Source organism: Mobula hypostoma, chromosome 10 (genome assembly GCF_963921235.1).
Source record: "Mobula hypostoma chromosome 10, sMobHyp1.1, whole genome shotgun sequence".
NCBI lineage: Eukaryota > Metazoa > Chordata > Chondrichthyes > Myliobatiformes > Myliobatidae > Mobula > Mobula hypostoma.
In genome coordinates, this window is record NC_086106.1 from 117391841 (window position 1) to 117409839 (window position 17999).

At 43.9% G+C, this 17999-nt stretch overlaps 1 protein-coding gene across 4 annotated transcripts in view; it reads right to left on the bottom strand.

The window, feature by feature from the left end:
• Positions 1-131: 131 nt before the first annotated feature.
• si:rp71-46j2.7 (sorting nexin-25) overlaps positions 132-17999 on the bottom strand; it is a 110698-nt gene continuing 92830 nt past the window's right edge. For 3 of the 4 annotated variants that reach the window (XM_063061097.1, XM_063061095.1, XM_063061098.1), the window contains one exon: positions 14964-17608. In XM_063061097.1, coding sequence (XP_062917167.1) covers positions 17489-17608 — 120 coding nt within the window. In that variant the 3' untranslated portion in view covers positions 14964-17488. Of the gene's footprint in view, positions 205-14963; positions 17609-17999 lie in introns of those variants that run through there. The other variant, XR_010019550.1, reaches the window with a different exon arrangement.

The following is a 17999-nucleotide window of genomic DNA, read 5'->3' on the forward strand; positions in this document are numbered from 1 at the left end:
GCTGTAAATCATGTCACCGCAGCATACACAAAATCAGCCTCACTCCGATGCCAGGGGTAGACCGGGTTTGCGAAGGAACTGGGACTGACCTGCCTGATAGTTTCATGTTCTGCGTTTCAACGTTTGAGTTTCTCTTCCCTGTATCGTTCCTGCCGGTGCGCACGCGTGATGTAATTATTGACGACTCTCAAACAAGAATAGCTCCTAAAACAGAAAAAAATGTACAGTTTGCAAAATGCAAACAGTGCTTGTAATAAGAAAACGCTGTTATACAGAAGAGTGCGACCCCCTGATTTTCAATTGCAGATTACCTATTTGTTAAAACTATTTTTCGTCACGTTCTTAGTTGAGTATTGATAATCTGCTTCATTGTCCCTGTGCAGTCTATTAAAAACACTGGACACTTGTTTGAAGTCCTGACGAAGGGTCTCGGCCTGAAACGTCGACTGTACCTCTTCCTAGAGATGCTGCCTGGCCTGCTGCGTTCACCAGCAACTTTGATGTGTGTTGCTTGTACAATAAATCTGCAGTCTCTTGTGTCTTCAATAAATCTATCCAATTTTGGAATTGGTGTATTATTATCATCAAGGTACAGTGACAATAACACGCCAGTTTCAAAATTGTCTTGCAAATTGTTCATACAATTCAAACTATTATACAGTGAGTTGAGGTAGCACAAGGGAAAACAATAACTGAATGCAGAATAAAGCGTAACAGCTTCTGAGCAATCGCAGAGCATGTACACAATAAGGTGCAAGGCTGAACTGAGGTGGATTGTGAGGTGAAAAGTATTTTGTCGTTCACTGCCACACATGCCCCATAGTGCGTAGGCCAACGCAAAACAGTTTATTCCAGAATCGGCTGCCTATGTTCTATATCTGCCTATCTGATTGTTCCTATCATCAGTAGTAACTCAGTTCTTTCAGGTTGAAATAGCCTGGGGTGGTAGTGGGGATAAGCCCCGTGGCCTATTAAATGCTCCCAATGGGTGTACATCTCAAACAGCCTTTAACAACCAAGTCCAGCTCCTCGCCTTCATGTGTGGCCTAGCTGCTGAGCCTGGCGGTACTGTTTCTGCTGACAGAAGAAGGGACAAAGGCGGGTTACTGATGTCTTAAAACCAGTCGTTTTGGGCTGATGGGACTCGGGAGCCGCGGTTGACTGCTCATCCAGGAGGAAGAAAACTGCTGCCTTGTGGCTACACCCATGCATGGCGAACGCTCCGGGAGTAAACCCTAAGGAAAAACCCGGATCTGGTGTCCTTAAGACAACACTGACTGGCAAATCCTGCGAAGCTCCTTGTGCCGAACTGTAGCTGTCAACCAGTAGCTAACAACTCTGTTGTCCCTTTGGATTTATCAGCTTTGTGGAGAGGGGGAGCCTGTGGCATGGGCAACAGCTGGTTCTTCGTATCGTATTGTCCTGGCTTCTATCTTGTAGACAGCTAGGACACAACATCCATGGCCGACCTCGACCAACAGAGGGCCTCAAGTAGCAACTCAGTGGGTTACACACCCTCTTATTGAGAAGATTGTGGATCTGAATGTTGTGCATTGCTGTTATAATGCAAACACCTGGCCACAGAGATTACACACACACTTCAGCGATCAAAATCAGAATCAGGTTTATTTTCACAGACATATGTAATTTGTTCAACCAACACACATCAAAGTTGCTGGTGAACGCAGCAGGCCTAGCAGAATCTGTAGGAAGAGGTACAGTCGACGTTTCAGGCCGAGACCCTTCGTCAGGACTAACTGAAGGAAGAGTTAGTAAGGGATTTGAAAGTGGGAGGGGGAGGGGGAGATCCAAAATGATAGGAGAAGACAGGAGGGGGAGGGATGGAGCCAAGAGCTGGACAGGTGATAGGCAAAAGGGATACGAGAGGATCATGGGACAGGAGGTCCGGGAAGAAAGACAAGGGGGGGGGTGACCCAGAGGATGGGCAAGAGGTATATTCAGAGGGACAGAGGGAGAAAAAGGAGAGTGAGAGAAAGAATGTGTGCATAAAAATAAGTAACAGATGGGGTACGAGGGGGAGGTGGGGCCTAGCGGAAGTTGGAGAAGTCGATGTTCATGCCATCAGGTTGGAGGCTGCAGTACAGTGTAATACATAAATTTACTATAAGTCACAATAAAAATAATGCAAAAAGGTGAAAAATAGAAATGACGATGTAGTGTTTATGGATTCTCGGACCATTCAAAAATCCTATGTGAGAGGGGAAAAGCTGTTCCTAAAATGTTGAGTGTGCATCCTCAGACTTCTATACTCCTTCCTGATGGTAGTAATGAGAATCAGAATCACGTTTAATATCACCGGCATATGTTGTGAAATTTCTTGTCTTTGCCGCACCAGTACATTCCAATACATAACAATAGAAAAACTGTGAATTACATTAAGCACCAGTCTCCCCTCTGGTGCGACGGCTCTTGGGAGCCTGTACGAAGAAGGCGGGAGGGAGAGAGAGAGACAGAGGATGGACCAGGTGCTGTGAGTCTGCCAACAGGGTCGGACCCTGAGCGGGGCGTTCGGCGAGGAGAGGAGACAGACTCATGTGGTGTGTCTGGTCGACCACCGTTATTGGTCCCAGGCGGCCGGTCGAGATGGTCCGAAGGGTCGCAGGGTGAAGAAGAAGGGTCCCGAGCTCCAACTGTTTGCGCACGAAGAGATTGAACTTTGATAAGTGTGGTGCCTTTGATTTTCCTTTTATATTTTATTCTCTATTAGTTATATAGTTCCAGTAATATCTATAAACTGTAAATCATTTAATCGTATCTGGTGTATTGTCTGTTATTTGGGTGGGGTGGGGTACATCACACAGCATCCACACAAACTAATTACCCAGTTTGCCGGGGCCAAGGCTATTTCCCTAGACGACAGCGAGCCAAGTGACCCTGAGGCTGGCCGGGGGCGGGGGGCTACATATCTTAAATAGTTCAATTAAATAAGTACTGCAAAAATAGAAAAATAAAGTAGTGAGGTACTTTTTTTTATTAATGTCCATTTAGGAATTGGATGGCAGAGGGGAAGAAGCTGTTCCTGAGTCACTGAGTGTGTGCCTTCAGGCTTCTGTACCCCCTACCTGATGGTAGCAGTGAGAACAGGGCATGGCCTGGGTGTTGGGGTCCTTTTTGAGGCATTGCTCCCTGAAGGGGTCCTGGATACTACAGAGGATGGTGCCGTGACTAAGTTTACAACTTTTGACAGCTTATTTTGATCCTGTGTGGTGTCTCCTCCCCCCCCACCCCGTACCAGATGGTGATGCAGCCAGTGAGAATGCTCTCCACAGTACCTCTGCAAAAATTTGCAAATGCTTTTGGTAACATATTAAATCTCCTCAAACTCCTAATGAAATATAGCCTCTGTCATTCCTTTTTTGCAGCTGCATAAATATGTTGGTTCCAGGTGACATCCCCAGAGATACTGACACCCAGGAACTCGAAATTGCTTACTCTTCCCACTACTGATCTCTCATCTTACCCTTTTAGAAGTCTACAAGCAGCTCTTTGGTCTTATTAACACTGAGTGTAAAGTTGGTGCTGCGACACCACTCAACCAGCTGATAAATCTTGCTCGTGTGTGCCCTCTCGTCAGCATCTGATTTTTTTCCCCCATGAATAGTTGAATCGTCTGCAAATTTATCAATGCCATTTGCGCTGTGTCTCGTCACACAGTCATGGGTGTAGAGAGAGAGAGAGAGAAAGAAGAGCAGTGGGCTAAGCACACACCCCTGAAATGTGCCAGTGTTGATTGTCAGCGAGGTGGAGATGTTATTTCTGAACCACACAGATGGTGGTTTTCAGGTTGGGAAGTCGAGGGTCCAGATGCAGACGGAGGTACAGAGGCCCAGGTTTTGGAGCTTTTCGATCAGAAATGTAGGAATGATGGTGTTAAATGCCGAGCTGCAGTCAGTAAGCAGCACCCTGACATTGAAAAGGGCATGTCCTGGATGGTGAGGATCGATCATGATGAATGCTGCCTTTCTGAAGCATCACCTTTTGAAGATGTCCACAATAGTGGGGAGGCTTCTGCATTTCTGTATACTGAATGATGGGGGTGCTAACTTCTGGATGAAACTTGATCTTTCCTGCACTCTCAGATTCCACATCATTAATTAAAGGAAGAGCAGTGGAATTTCCATGAACTATTGTTATGTATCCTTCCATTCGAGACTGGATTACCTGCTCATGTTCACAGTAGTGTATGTGAGAGTACGTAAGGTTCGGGGTACAAAGAACTTGTGCAGTACACAACTCTGGGATTCATTTTCTCCAGCCATGAAACAAAGAAACCCTTAGAAGCTGTTCAAAGAAAAACATCAAACCCTGCCACAGGCAAGACAAAACAAATCATGCAAATAGCAACAGCAGCATCATCCCCCCCCCAACGCACAAAAAAACAAACCACACGGACGGCAACAAGAACATCACCCCCCACGCACAAAATACAAATCGTGTAAATGGCAACAAGAACACCACCCCCACTGTACTTGATCTGATATTGGGAAATGAACATGGTCAGGTGTCAGGTCTCTCAGTGGGAGAGCATTTTGGAGATGGTGATCACAATTCTATCTCCTTTACCATAGCATTGGAGAGGGATAGGAACAGACAAGTTAGGAAAGCACTTAATTGGAGTAAGAGGAAATATGAAGCTATCAGGCAGGAACTTGGAAGTATAAATTGGGAACAGATATTCTCCGATGAAGGGTCTCGGCCTGAAACGTCAACTGTGCCTCTTCCTGTGCTGCCTGGCCTGATGTGTTGCATCAGCATTTTGTGCGTGTTGCTTGAATCTCCAGCATCTGCAGATTTCCTTGTGAATTTAAATGTTGCTAATGTATCTGCCTCTGCTCCGACCCCTGGCAGTGCATTCCATGCCCCCACCATTCTGTGTAAAAAACCTACATCTGACAACCCCCCTGTACTTTCCTTTCGTATTAGCTATTTCCACCCTAGTAAAATTATGCCCTCCTCCTGAAACATTTTTAATGTAATCTTTATGAAAAATAATAATGGTGTAAACTCAGCACCTATGGAAAAGAATAAACAGTGGACGTTTTGGGCCGAGACCGTTCTTCAGGACTGAGAAGGAAGGGGGAAGATGCCACAATGAGTGATGAGTGTAAAACAGTGCCTGATTGCACTGCCGAATGGAAGGTTTTATGCTTTTGTACAATCCAAATGAACTTCCATGGAAACCCAAGCAATGCAAAACATTTTTAAGAGCAAGGGTGGATCGCTGATAAAGTCATAAGAGGAAATTCAAGCTAATGTATTTCAAGATTTCTCTTTGGTGGATGAGCTTTTCATCTGAGACACTAGGGGGAGCAGTGGTCGATTATGAAGAACCCAGAAGAAGTTAATATCCAAATGATTTGAGAGCCCTTTCCAGTACTGGCTGGGTTCATAATCATTTGCTTTTCCCTCCATTGAATTAACACTCCATCTTAGAGTCAGCACTGGTCTGTTCACATTAGTTTGTTCTAATAAATACTTTGTCCCTAACATTTCTGTGCAATTTCTGAAGTGGATTAGCAACATTTTATCACTGGTTATTTTTTATTTTACTGAGATACGGAGTGAACAGGCCCTTCCGGCCCTTCAAGCTGAGCTGCCCGGCAACCCCTGATTCAACCCTAGCCTAATCACGGGCCAATTTACAATGACTGTTTAACCTTCCAACCGGTATGTCTTTGGACTGCGGGAGGAAACCAGGGTACCCGGAGGAAGCCCACGCAATAACAGGGAGAATGTATAAACTCCTTATGGACAGCGACAGGAATTGAACCCGCGGTCACTTGTACTGTAAAGAGTTGAGCTAACTGTTTGAATTGTATTCTGGTTCTAATGACCACCAATTTAAATACCTCTGGACTGACAGCCCTTTGAAAAACAGCTTCAGTAGACAGACTAGAGAATAAATATTCTCCTAGTCTTACTTTACAAGAAATTTATCAATGGGAATATCAATCCCACTCACAAAGTCAGGCTGGACGTACTGAGGTGTTTGGCATTAAGGTTACATAGAATACACAGCAGTGGACAGGCTATTGCTGTACTTATGTCTCACTTCAACTTCCTCCTGTCTTTTCTTATATAACTCCATCAGCATAAGCCTCTGCTCTCTTCTCCTTCCTACACTCCCCATCAGTGCATTGTACTAAAGGGTACAGTAGCATTGTGCTTAAACCAAATACACAATTAAAAATGGAATTGAAAGAAACAAGCTATGAACAATGCAGCTATGGAGTTGTTGAAACTACTGTTTACCCAAGTCCTTCAGGGAAATAACTTTGCCATGCTTTGTTAGGCTGGCCCACTTATGAATCCAGGTCCAAAATTCTAGTTTCCTCATAATTAACTAGCAGTTCAGGAGCAATGTGGGATGAAAACTAAACAACAATGCTGCCACGAACATAATCACTGACCCACTGTGTTTCCTTACGCCTTCTGCTACCTTGAGGTTTTTCTTGACAAGAGTCATTGTCATTTTATAATTTCCTGTCAGTTACCTTATGTACAGATAATCCTGCACCATATGTACAGTACGTACATCAGTCTATGTATAAAGCTATTAAGATGATAAGACCATAAGATATAGGAGCAGAATTAGGCCATTTGGCCCATCAAGTCTGCTATGCCATTTCATCATGGCTGATCCATTTTTCCTGCCTTCTCCCTATATCCCTTCATGCCCTGACCAATCAAGAATCTATCACCCTCTGCCTTAAATATTCATAAAGACTTGGCCTCCACAGCTGCCTGTGGCAATGAATTCCACAGATTCATCACTCTCTGGATAAATAAATTGCTCCTCATTTCTGTTCTAAAAGTTCGCCCCTCTAATCTGAGACTGTGTCCTCTAGTCTTAGATTCTCCCACCATCGGAAACATCCTCTCCACATCCACGTTGTCAAGGCCTTTCACCATTCGATAGATTTCAATTTAGTCACCCCTCATTCTTCCGAATTCCAGTGAATTCCAGAGCCATCAAATGCTCTTCATATGACAAGCTATTCAATCCTGGAATCATTTTCGTGAACCTCCTTTGAACTCTCTCCAGTTTCAGCACATCCTTTCTAAGATAAGGGGCCCAAAACTGCTCACAATACTCCAAGTGAGGCCTCACCAGAGCTTTATAAAGTTTCAACATTACATCCTTGCCTTTATATTCTAGTCCTCTTGAAAAGAATACTAACATCACATTTGCCTTCCTCACCACGGATTCAACCTGCAGATTAACATAGAAACATAGAAACAAGGTGCAGGAGTAGGCCATTCGGCCCTTCGAGCCTGCACCGCCATTCAGTATGATCATGGCTGATCATCCAACTCAGAACCCTGTACCAGCCTTCCCTCCATACCCCCGATCCCTTTAGCCACAAGGGCCATATCTAACTCCCTCTTAAATATAGCCAATGAACTGGCCTCAACTTTTAGGGAATCCTGCACAAGGCCTTCCATGTCCCTTTGCATCTCAGATTTTTGTATTTTCTCTCCATTTGTAAAATAGGCAACCCTTTCATTTTTTCTACCAAGGTGCATGACCATACACTGCCCGACACTGTATTCCATCTGCCACTCCTTTCCTTTTCTCTGAATCTGTAAAAGTCCTTCTGTAGTCTCTGTACTTCCTCAAAACTACCTGCCCCTCCACCTATCTTCATAACGTCTGCAAACTTTGTAACAAAGCCATCAATTCCATCGTCCAAATCACTGACATTTAACGTTAAAAGAATCGGTCCCAACATAGACCCTTGTGGAACACCACTAGTCACTGGCAGCCAACCAGAAAAGTTCCCTTTATTCCCACTCTTTGCCTCCTGTCAATCAGCCACTGCATCACCCATAGTAGAATCTTTCCTGTAATACAATGGGCTTGCAGATTGTTGAGTGGCCCGATGTGGGGCACCTTGTCAAAGGCTTTCTGAAAATCCAAGTGCACAACATCAACCGATTCTCCTTCGTCTATCCTGCTTGTTATTTCTTCAAAGAATTCCAACAGACCTCACCTGATTCCTTGATATCACCTCCCTGAACAAGAAGGCACAGCAGCACCTCCACTTCCTAAGAAAATGTTGGCAAGCGAGGCTTTCACGCCACCCCCCCCCCACCAAATCTTAACTGCGTTTTACAGGAGCACCATTGAGGGTATTGTTGTGTCTGAGCAACTACATATCAATTAAATAAAGCATTCAGGCGGGAGATGGCTTTAACTGGTGTATTCACCTTGCAGAGAGGGGGAGGAGGAGGAGGGGGAGGGGGAGAGGGAGGGGGAGAGGGAGAGACAACAGATCATATGCAGCGCAAAAGGGAGTCATTGCTCTAAAAGAGATATGTCCATACATTACTCTTCCTTCCCCTTTAGATTCATGTAATATAAAACTCAAAACATTCAATTTCCCTTATACAAATCAATATTTCAAATAAACATGCTTTCACAATAATAGTCAATAACTAACTTCACAGTCCTAAAGATCCTATCTTTTTGGGTGGCACTCTGTTTCTTTCAGGGTAGCGGCTCTGGACCAGTGGAGGGGCACCAGGTTTGGCAGGGGTCTTGTCTAAGACAATGTTCTCGGTTGGCAGTGTCACATTGCAGTCCATGACATGATCATCACCAAGGGATAAGTCTGGTGACTATAATATGTCTGTCTTGTTAAATCCAGTCGACTCAGGTGTATTCTTCGACTGAGCGTCCAGTATCTGATCAACTTGATGTTGCCATGTTTGACTTCCCATGTCCACTGTGTACATCAGCTGTGCGGTTCTTGTAGCTATCCTACAGTGTTCACTTGCCTTCTCAGTAATCACATGCTGGGACTTCACATCCAACCTTGAAGCTCCTTGCTGTTTCACTTGACAACTGACTGAACTGTTTATTCTGTACTTCCCTCCGTAGGTCTGGTTTCAGGAGGTCTATGCAAGATCTCAGATTCCTGCTCGTGAACAGCATTGCAGGTGGTTGATTTGTCGTTCATGAACAAATACACAGAAAGCAAGTTGTCCACCTTGTGCTGTAGAGAAATGTCCTTCTTGTCCATTGGTTTAATGGACTTCTTGAAGGTTTGGATAAACCTTTCAGCTAACCCATTCATTGCTGGGTGGTGAGGAGCTGACTTGAAATGTCTGATGCCATTTTTCTTCATGAACAGTCAGAATTCTTCTGACGTGTATTGTAAGACCATAAGACATAGAGCAGAATTAGGCCATTTGGCCCATTGAGTCTGCTCTGCCATTCAATCACGGCTGATCCTTTTTTTTCTCCACCTCAACCCCAGTTCCCGACCTTCTCCCTGTAACCTTTGATGCCATGTCCAGTCAAGAACCTATCAATCTCTACCTTAAATACACCCAACGACCTGGCCTCCACAGCTGCACGTGGCAACAAATTTCACAAATTCACCACCCTCTGGCTAAAGAAATTTCTCTGCATCTCTGTTTTAAATGGACGCCCCTCTATCCTGAGGCTATGCCCTCTTGTCCTAGACTCTCCCACCATGCGAAACATCCTTTCCATATCTACTCTGTATAGGCCTTACAACATTTGAACGGCTTCAATGAGATTCCCCCCTCACCTTTCTAAATTCCAGCTAGTACAGACCCAGAGCCATCAAATGTTCCTCGTATGACAACCCTTTAATTCCTGGAATCATCCTTGTGAACCTCCTCTGGACCCTCTCCAATGCCAGCACATCTTTTCCTAGATGAGGGGCCCAAAACTGTTCACAATACTCATGGTGAGGCTTCGCCAATGCCTTATAAAGCCTCAGCATCACATCTTTGCTCTTGTATTCTAGATCTCTTGAAATGAATGCTGATATTACATTTGCCTTCCTTACCACCAACTCAATCTGCAAGTTAACCTTTAGGGTGTTCTGCACAAGGACTCCCTAGTCCTTTTGCATCTCAGAATTTTGGATTTTCTCCCCATTTATAAAATAGTCTGCACATTTATTTCTACTACCAAAGTGCATGACCATGCATTTTCCAACATTATATTTCATTTGCCACTTCCTTGCCCATTCTCCTAATCTGTCTAAGACCTTCTGCATCCTATCTGTTTCCTCAACACTACCTGCCCTTCCACCAATCTTCATATCATCTGCAAATTTGGTAACAAAGCCATATATTTCACCATCTAAATCATTGGTATACAGCATGAAAAGAAGTGGTCCCAACACCGGCCCCCGCGGAACACCATTTGTCATTGGCAGCCAAGCAGAAAAGGATCCTTTTATTCCCACTCGCTGCCTTCTTCCAATCAGCCAATGCTCTAACCATGTTAACACAAGGAATTCTGCAGATGCTGGAAATTCAAGCAACACACATTAAAGTTGCTGGTGAGCTGGAAATTCACCACAATCTCTAACGCTACCTCTTTCAGAACCCTGTGGTGCAGTTCATCTGGTCCGGGTGACTTATGTACCCTTGGGTCTTTCGGCTTTTTGACACCTTTGCCCCCCTTGTAATAGTGTCTGCACTCACTTCTCTACCCTCACACCCTTCAACGTCTGGCACACTGCTAGTGTCTTCCACAGTGAAGACTGATGCAAAATACTCACTTAGTTCATCTGCCATCTCCTTGTCCCCCGTTATTATTTCTCCTGCCTCATTTTCTAGTGGTCCTATATCCACTCTCACCTCTCTTTTATTTCTTACATACCGTACTTGAAAAAACTTCTACTATCCACTTTGATATTATTTGCTAGCTTGCTTTCATATTTCATCTTTTCCCTTCTAATGATTCTTTTAGTTGCTCTCTGTAGATTTTTAAAAAACTTGCCATTTCTCTATCTTCCCACTAATTTTTGCTTTGTTGTACACCCTTCCTTTTGCTTTTACAATAGCTTTGACTTCCCTTGTCCGCCATGGTTGTACTGTTTTACTATTTGAGTATTTCTTCATTTTTGGAATACACATGTCCTGCAACTTCCTCATTTTTCCCAGAAATGCACGCCATTGCTGCTCTGAAGACATCCCTGCCAGCAGTGAACTGAGGTCCATTGTCACTCACAATTTGTTCTGGTAAGCCATTTCTGGCAAAGATAGACCCCAGAACAGAGACAGTCTTTTCTGAGGTGGTTGATTTCATTGGTCTGACCTCCAGCCCCTTTGACTGAGCACTGACAGCAATCAGAAACATGAAGTCCATAGGTGGCCCAGCAAAGTCAATATGTACTCTTTGCTATGGTGGTGATGGCACACCTGTGGGTGTAACGGTGCCTGAGGGGGGTGCATTTTAAACTTTGTGGCATCCCAAACAGCTTTTGGTCAAGTCTTCAATCTGTCTACCTATTCCCGGCCAATACATGTAGCTGTGGGTGAGACTCTTCTCTTGACTGTGCCCAGGTGTCCTTCGTGCAGACTCTCTAACACTCTGGTGTGCAGTTTGGAGGGAACTACAACACAAAATCCACACATCTGTGTTCTTTGATATACCGACAGTTGGTCTCGTCTCGTTGAGAACTTTGGAAATATTGGGTTACTATGAGTTGGCCAGCCTTGCACGGAGATGTCATAGGCTTTTGACAATAATGGGTCATTCCTTGCTTCCCTTTGTATTTCGGAATTTCTCACCAGAAACTGGTCCATCAATGCAGTGTGGAACACTTCTGGTGGGTCACAGTATGAAGACTTTCTTCTTCATTTGCCAATAGTGGAAGATGTGATGAGCCATCAGTGTTGCTTGTTGTTTGGTACTGTGAACTCTATATCATAAGCATGGACTCCTAGGAATGGTGCCCAACGTTGTAACTGGTGACCAGTCGTCACTGGAATTGAAAATGGACACAAGGGGGTGGTGATCTGTCACTAGAGTGAACTTTTGTCTGTAGGGGTAATGCTGGAACTTCTTTATTCCCCACACTAGACTAAGGGCCTCTCAGTTGATCTGTGCGTAGTTGTGCTCTGTGCTTGTCAGTGATGTTGAAGCAAACACAATCAGATGTTCAGATCCATCTTTCGTAATGTGTGACGAAACGGCTCCAATGCCATAAGGGGACACATCGTACACTAGTCTGATGGGCAGGGATGGGTCATAATGTCTGAGCAGTTCACCTGATCTTATTAGTCTCTGTTTCATTGAATGCTTTTTCACATCTTTCTGACCATTCCCACTTTGCTCCTGTCTGTAACAGTGTGTTCAATGGATGCAGCACTGTAGCAAAGTTTGAGAGAAACCAGCAGTACTAGTTTACAAGGCCCAAGTGTGACCTGATTTGTGACATAATTTCCAGTTTGGGTGCCTGTAGCACTGCTTCATTCTTGTCTTGTGACTTCTGTAACCCATGCTTGTCAAAGACATGCCCACAATTTGAGATTTCAATCTTTAAAAATTACATTTCTCTCTCTTTGCGCGCAGACCATACTCACTCATCCTGGTAAGCACTTTGCCAAGGTTCTGGAGGTGCTCTTCATCAGTTTTTCCAGTCATCATGATGTCGTCAAGGTAACATTGTGTTCCTGGGATATCTTGGAGCATGTGGTCCATTGCTCTTTGCCAAATTGCTGGAGCTGATGTGACACCAAAGACGAGATGATTAGACTGGACCAGTCCCCTGTGAGGAACTTTCTGTTTGACTCCTCAGCCTCCATTTGCAGATAGGTTTGTGATGAGTCAACCTTTGAAAGCCTCTTTCCACCTGTCAAAGATGCAAAATTTCATGGCAGGGGAAACTGCACAGTACGCAGCACCGGGTTGATGCTCACCTTGAAATCCCCACATATGCGAATAGCTCCGACCTTCCCTTTCTTGATCACTGGGGACAATGGGCCTTGCCCAATTGCTCCACTCAACCTTGGAGAGAATTCCAGATGCCTCCAAGCTCTGAAGTTCAGCATCCACTTTGGGATGTAGCACGTAAGGCACTGGACATGCTTTATAGAATCTTGGTGTTGCTGCTTCACTCGGTTCATTTCTGGCCTTCATGCCTTTGAGTTTACTAATCCCTTTCTCAAACACCTTCTCACTAGCATTAAGCAGCTGTGACAGTCTCTGGTTAGTGCTACCATTTGGCTGCCATTGCCTGTTGATGCCACACTGAGAGCTTTGACTGAATGCCAGTCTAGTTGGATTTTTCTTAACCATTCACGTCTGAATAGTGCTGGCCCTCCACTTTTCAACACAGAAAGCCCTTACTGTTATGTTTGGCTTCCGTACGTCAGACTTTCAATGTGCCTTTGGGAGACACTTTTTCACTTGTGTAAGTCAATGAGGTCTTCTCTAATGGTAGCTTAGAAAACAGTCTGTTGTGGTCAGCTTCTGGAATTATGGGCAAAGCTGACCCTGTATCCAGCTCCATTTCCAGTTGTACATCAGAATATCTATTGTGATCCAGATGATTTTCTGATCTGCTTCAGTAATACTATGTAGTTTTAGGCATGACAACTCACCTTCATCAGTCTCTGTGTTGTCTGGTTTTGTTTTGCATTTGGGTCACTTTCTGCATTTGCCTAAGCCTGATGAGCCAAAACCATTCTAAAGGCTGGCACACTCAAAAGAATGGCCGCTTTGCTTGCACCTCTCTTACTTGTATTTCCCCTTTCTGATGAACCCCTCTTGCTGATTGGCTGCTCCTCAACTCAGAGAATCTGCTGCAAAACTCTGCCTTTAAAATCTCCATTGCCATCCTGATTAAAAAGTAGCACTTTTAACGCACCCCTGGACATCGATGGTCCAAATCAGAGAAACTGGCTCAGAGCTTTGCCTTTTAAATCTTGAATGCAGACCTGACTGAAAGACAACTCTTTTTATGCACTGCCTCCTGCTGATTGGTTGCTCAACTCAGAGAAACCGCTGCAAAACTTTGCCTTTAAAAACTCAATCACCTTTCTGACTAGCACGGGTGATGCCAACAGGCCCAATAAACTGATTAGAAAGGTTGGTTGTGGTGTAGGAGTCAAACTGGACACATTGGAAGCTAGGGTAGAACACTACGGAAAATCCTGGCAATTCTAGATAATGTTTCTCACCCTCCGCATGCCGGCTCAGCTGAACAGAGGAGCACTTTTAGTAACTGACTAAGACAACTGTGCTGCTGCAAAGAGGGCTATATGAGATCATTCTTACCCTCGGCCATTAGGCTCTATAATGAGTCAACCTATAGCCGGGGAAGTGATGACCCCCTCCTGTTAGACTGTTTGAGGTAACTCATTTTTTATTCTTTCTTACTTCTCTTCTAATATTTGTATATCTCTGCATTTGTAATGCTACAGTGACACTGTAATTTCCCTTGGGATATATAAGATATCTATCTGATTAAAAAGTAACTCTTTTTATGGACCTCTGACATCAATTATCTAATTCAGAGAAAACTGGCTTGAAGCTGTTTTTTAAATCCTGAGTGCAGACCTGACTCATCTTATGTATATATGGCCACACTCAAAAGTTACTTGTATATTGTGTTTTATAGGATTGCTTTTAAAATTATATATATCGGATTTTTATGCTTATTTTGTTTTTTTGTGCTGCATTGGATCCGGAGTAACAATAATTTTGTTCTCCTTTACACTCATGTGCTGAAGAATGACAAGAAATAATTTTGAATCCATGTTCTGCTCATGGGACAAGAGTTCCAGTTTCTTACCACTCGTTAAGTAAAGAAACCTCTTGCAAGTTTCCAACTTGAGTTCTTGGTGACTAAATTACATATATAGTATTGGTTTACTCTTGTCACGTGTTCCAAATGAAAAGCTTGTCTTGCACGCTCGTCATGCAGATCAGATCATTACACAGTGCTTTGAGCTAGAATGAGGTAAAAACAGTAACATTGCAGAATAAAATGCAAAAGCTACTGAAAAAGTGCAGTGCAGTTAAACGCTGAAGTGCAAGATCATGTCGAGGTAGATTGTGAGGCCAAGAGTCTATCATTAAAGTTCCCTAGCACAATCTCTCAGTAAGATTGGAATTTGTTTCTTAGACAAAATGAGTACAACTAGTGTGTATAAAAGATCAGGAGTTTATTAAGAACATAATTCTCTACATAACAGCTGGAGCTACTTGAATACAGTGACGTCTTCAGCCTGTTCTCCTGTCCTGCCTCTCCATGTGGTCTTACACCTTCTTCCTCCTGTTTATCTTTATCCTCGGTTGTCCATGGTCTTTACTACAGTCTACTCACTTCCATTGGACAGAAATCCGACAGCCACTTAACTTCTTTCAGCTCCATCCAGCTCAACAGGTCATGAAAATGTGGCTAGTATTTGACCACCATTTCCCCAACACAAACCATTCAATCGATTCTCACCTAACCCTTCCTGTAGGCCTCTGACTTTCCCTTGTCGCCATTACACATGACTACACATTTTATAGTTGCTTCCCCTTTGTCTGCATTCTCTCCAAAAACAGACACCATGTTGGAAACCTGGTCACTGTGTGGACAAAGGAAGAGGCATTTACAATTGTACAAGTCCTAATAAATAAAAGATCTGATACCATACCTCAGTTCTAGATATAAAATGTCACAGAGTGGAATCAGTTTCTTCACTACTGCAGGCTAACTGCGAACACTACCGACCCAGTAAACCGCCTTTTCCAAACAGTCCTTCTGGAGAGCACTATAGGGCTATTAAAACATTAAAAAATTAATGCCATCTTAAAAGTTTCTTCCTTCAGGCAATTAACCTGATCAACCATTCTAGCTATTCCCTCCCACACCCCCTCTATCTATTAACCCCATCTATAAACACTTTAAACTACTTCTTATAAAAGTTATTTACATTGTAAATAAATGCACATTTTATTCTCTATCTACACTTTAACCTCTAACTTTATCTTTACATAATTCTTTTTTTATATAATTGTTGAATGTCATTCTCTTTTGTTGCACGTCACACCAACATGTAGCAGCGGATATCTAATACATGTGTAATGCCCTGGTTCACATCTTCACCGTTAAACTGTCGGTATTTCAATTAACAGCTCTGTAACCAGTCTGTTCTGCTTTCAGCCTGTTTGGGTTATCGTTGAAGTGGACTGTGTGCCATCCAATTGGTGGGAGGTTTTCTTGGTGAGGGACAATAGGGTTGGTCTTGGGCTGTTGTTCGAGAGGAGATGAAGAGAGAAGACGCTGGGGAGAACCGGCCGTAGCGTACGATCCGGTGGGAGACCCATTCGTTCGCGATGGATTGTGAGTGACGTTCGGAAGGTGGCGTGTGCTTTCACACAGAGCGAGGACCCAGCGCGTGAGTGACGGAGAACATCAAGATGAGCACATTTGACTGTTTAATTAGAATGGGCCCTTTTCTTTTTGTTATTCTTTACTAACCCTTTAGTTAAGATTCATAAATGTAATTCCTTTAATCATATGCCGTGTACTGTCTGTAAGTTTGTGGCATTAATTTGTAAGAGGGTAGCGAATGACACGGCATCCACCAAACGGGGTTTGGGGTGGGATCGCGCACACCTCAATCTCACGGGTCTGGCGGGGCCGGAGATCGTCTTCCCTAGACGTACGCAGCCAAGGAAACCAGCGTGTTTCACATGGAAGTGAATACGGCAAATAAATCCACCTCTCCACCCATTGCACTAATTCCACTTCCCTCTTCCCATATTCTCACCAATTCGCCAAAGGTATTGCCACGCACAGGGGGCAATTTACGGTGACCAATGCCAGCCTACATGTCCTGGGGATGTGGGAGGGAACCAGAACACTCAGGAACCTGTGCAGTCACAGGAAGAATGTAAACTCCAGGGGTTCTGCAGAGGCTGGAAATCCTGAGCAACACATACTCAAAATGATGGAGGAACGCAGCAGGGCAGGCAGCATCTATGGGGAGGAACAGTCGGTGTTTCAGGCTGAGACCCTTCATTAGGTAGAATGTGCGAGCTCCACACAGACACTATCTGAGGCCAAGATTGAACCTGAGTCACCAGAGCTGAACATCCGTGCCCCCAATCATAAGAGTCTCCAGAGTGGGATAATTTTTGATCCTTAGAAGAATTCCGCACAGAGCAGGAATCAAAGGCAGGCTGTTTCTATATGTACACGACAGAGATGAATACTCTGGCCTTGGTTAAAGGTTTGTGTTAACTGTGCAATTCTATGTGCAAATGCTAACTTTAAGGCACTCATGGAGGCCAAGTCATTGGGTATATTTAAAGCAGAGGTTAATAGGCTCTTGATTAGTAAGGGCATCAAAAGTCACGGGGCAAAGGCAAGATAATGGAATTTGAGAGGAATTTTAAAAATCTATCATGATGGATAGGCAGAGCAGACTCAGTGGGCTGAGTGGCCTCATTCTGTTCCTATGCCTCACTGTCAACCAATGCGGTGTAGATTGTAACAAACAATACCGAAATGTAATGTCCCTATAACTACAGATAATTCGCAATGTCACAATGTCACAGAAGGGATGCTTTGCTAGAACTGTAAATATTTGCGTTTCCACCAGAAGATCTAGTGATGGTGGAGGAAACACCGCAGGTGGCAAAGTATCTTTCCGCATTCTATTTTTCTAACTCGTCGTGGGTTCCAGGCATTTCTCATAATGGTCGATCATTCAACATGTCCACACTGAGGTCTTCCAAGCAAAGCTCTGGATCTCCTTTCCATGATTCCTTTATCTCAGGAATGAGTTCGAAGAGCAGAAACACCAGGATTGTCTGTTTAAATGCAGGAGAAACAGATAAAAATGTGATGAATTTACAACTTTACAGAACAATGCAGGTTCATAACGACAGACCTACTGATTCATCCTTTACTGTTAGAACACGGAGCGAAACACAGCACAGGGAGGGACAGGTTCCATGGCCTGCAATGTTGTGCCAAACTAATTAAACTGATAATTAAATGCCTAACTAAACTAATCCTTTCTGCCTGGACAACCTCTACATTTCTCCATTCTCTGCACATGTGCCTTTCACTGTTCCTTCCAAGCTGCAGAGGTACGCAGACACACAAGGACTGAAGTGCACCTGCGAACATAGCCTTCACTGGCACACTGCTGGAATTTTCTTATATATAATGTTAATTTTGAAATCTATGTTAATATAA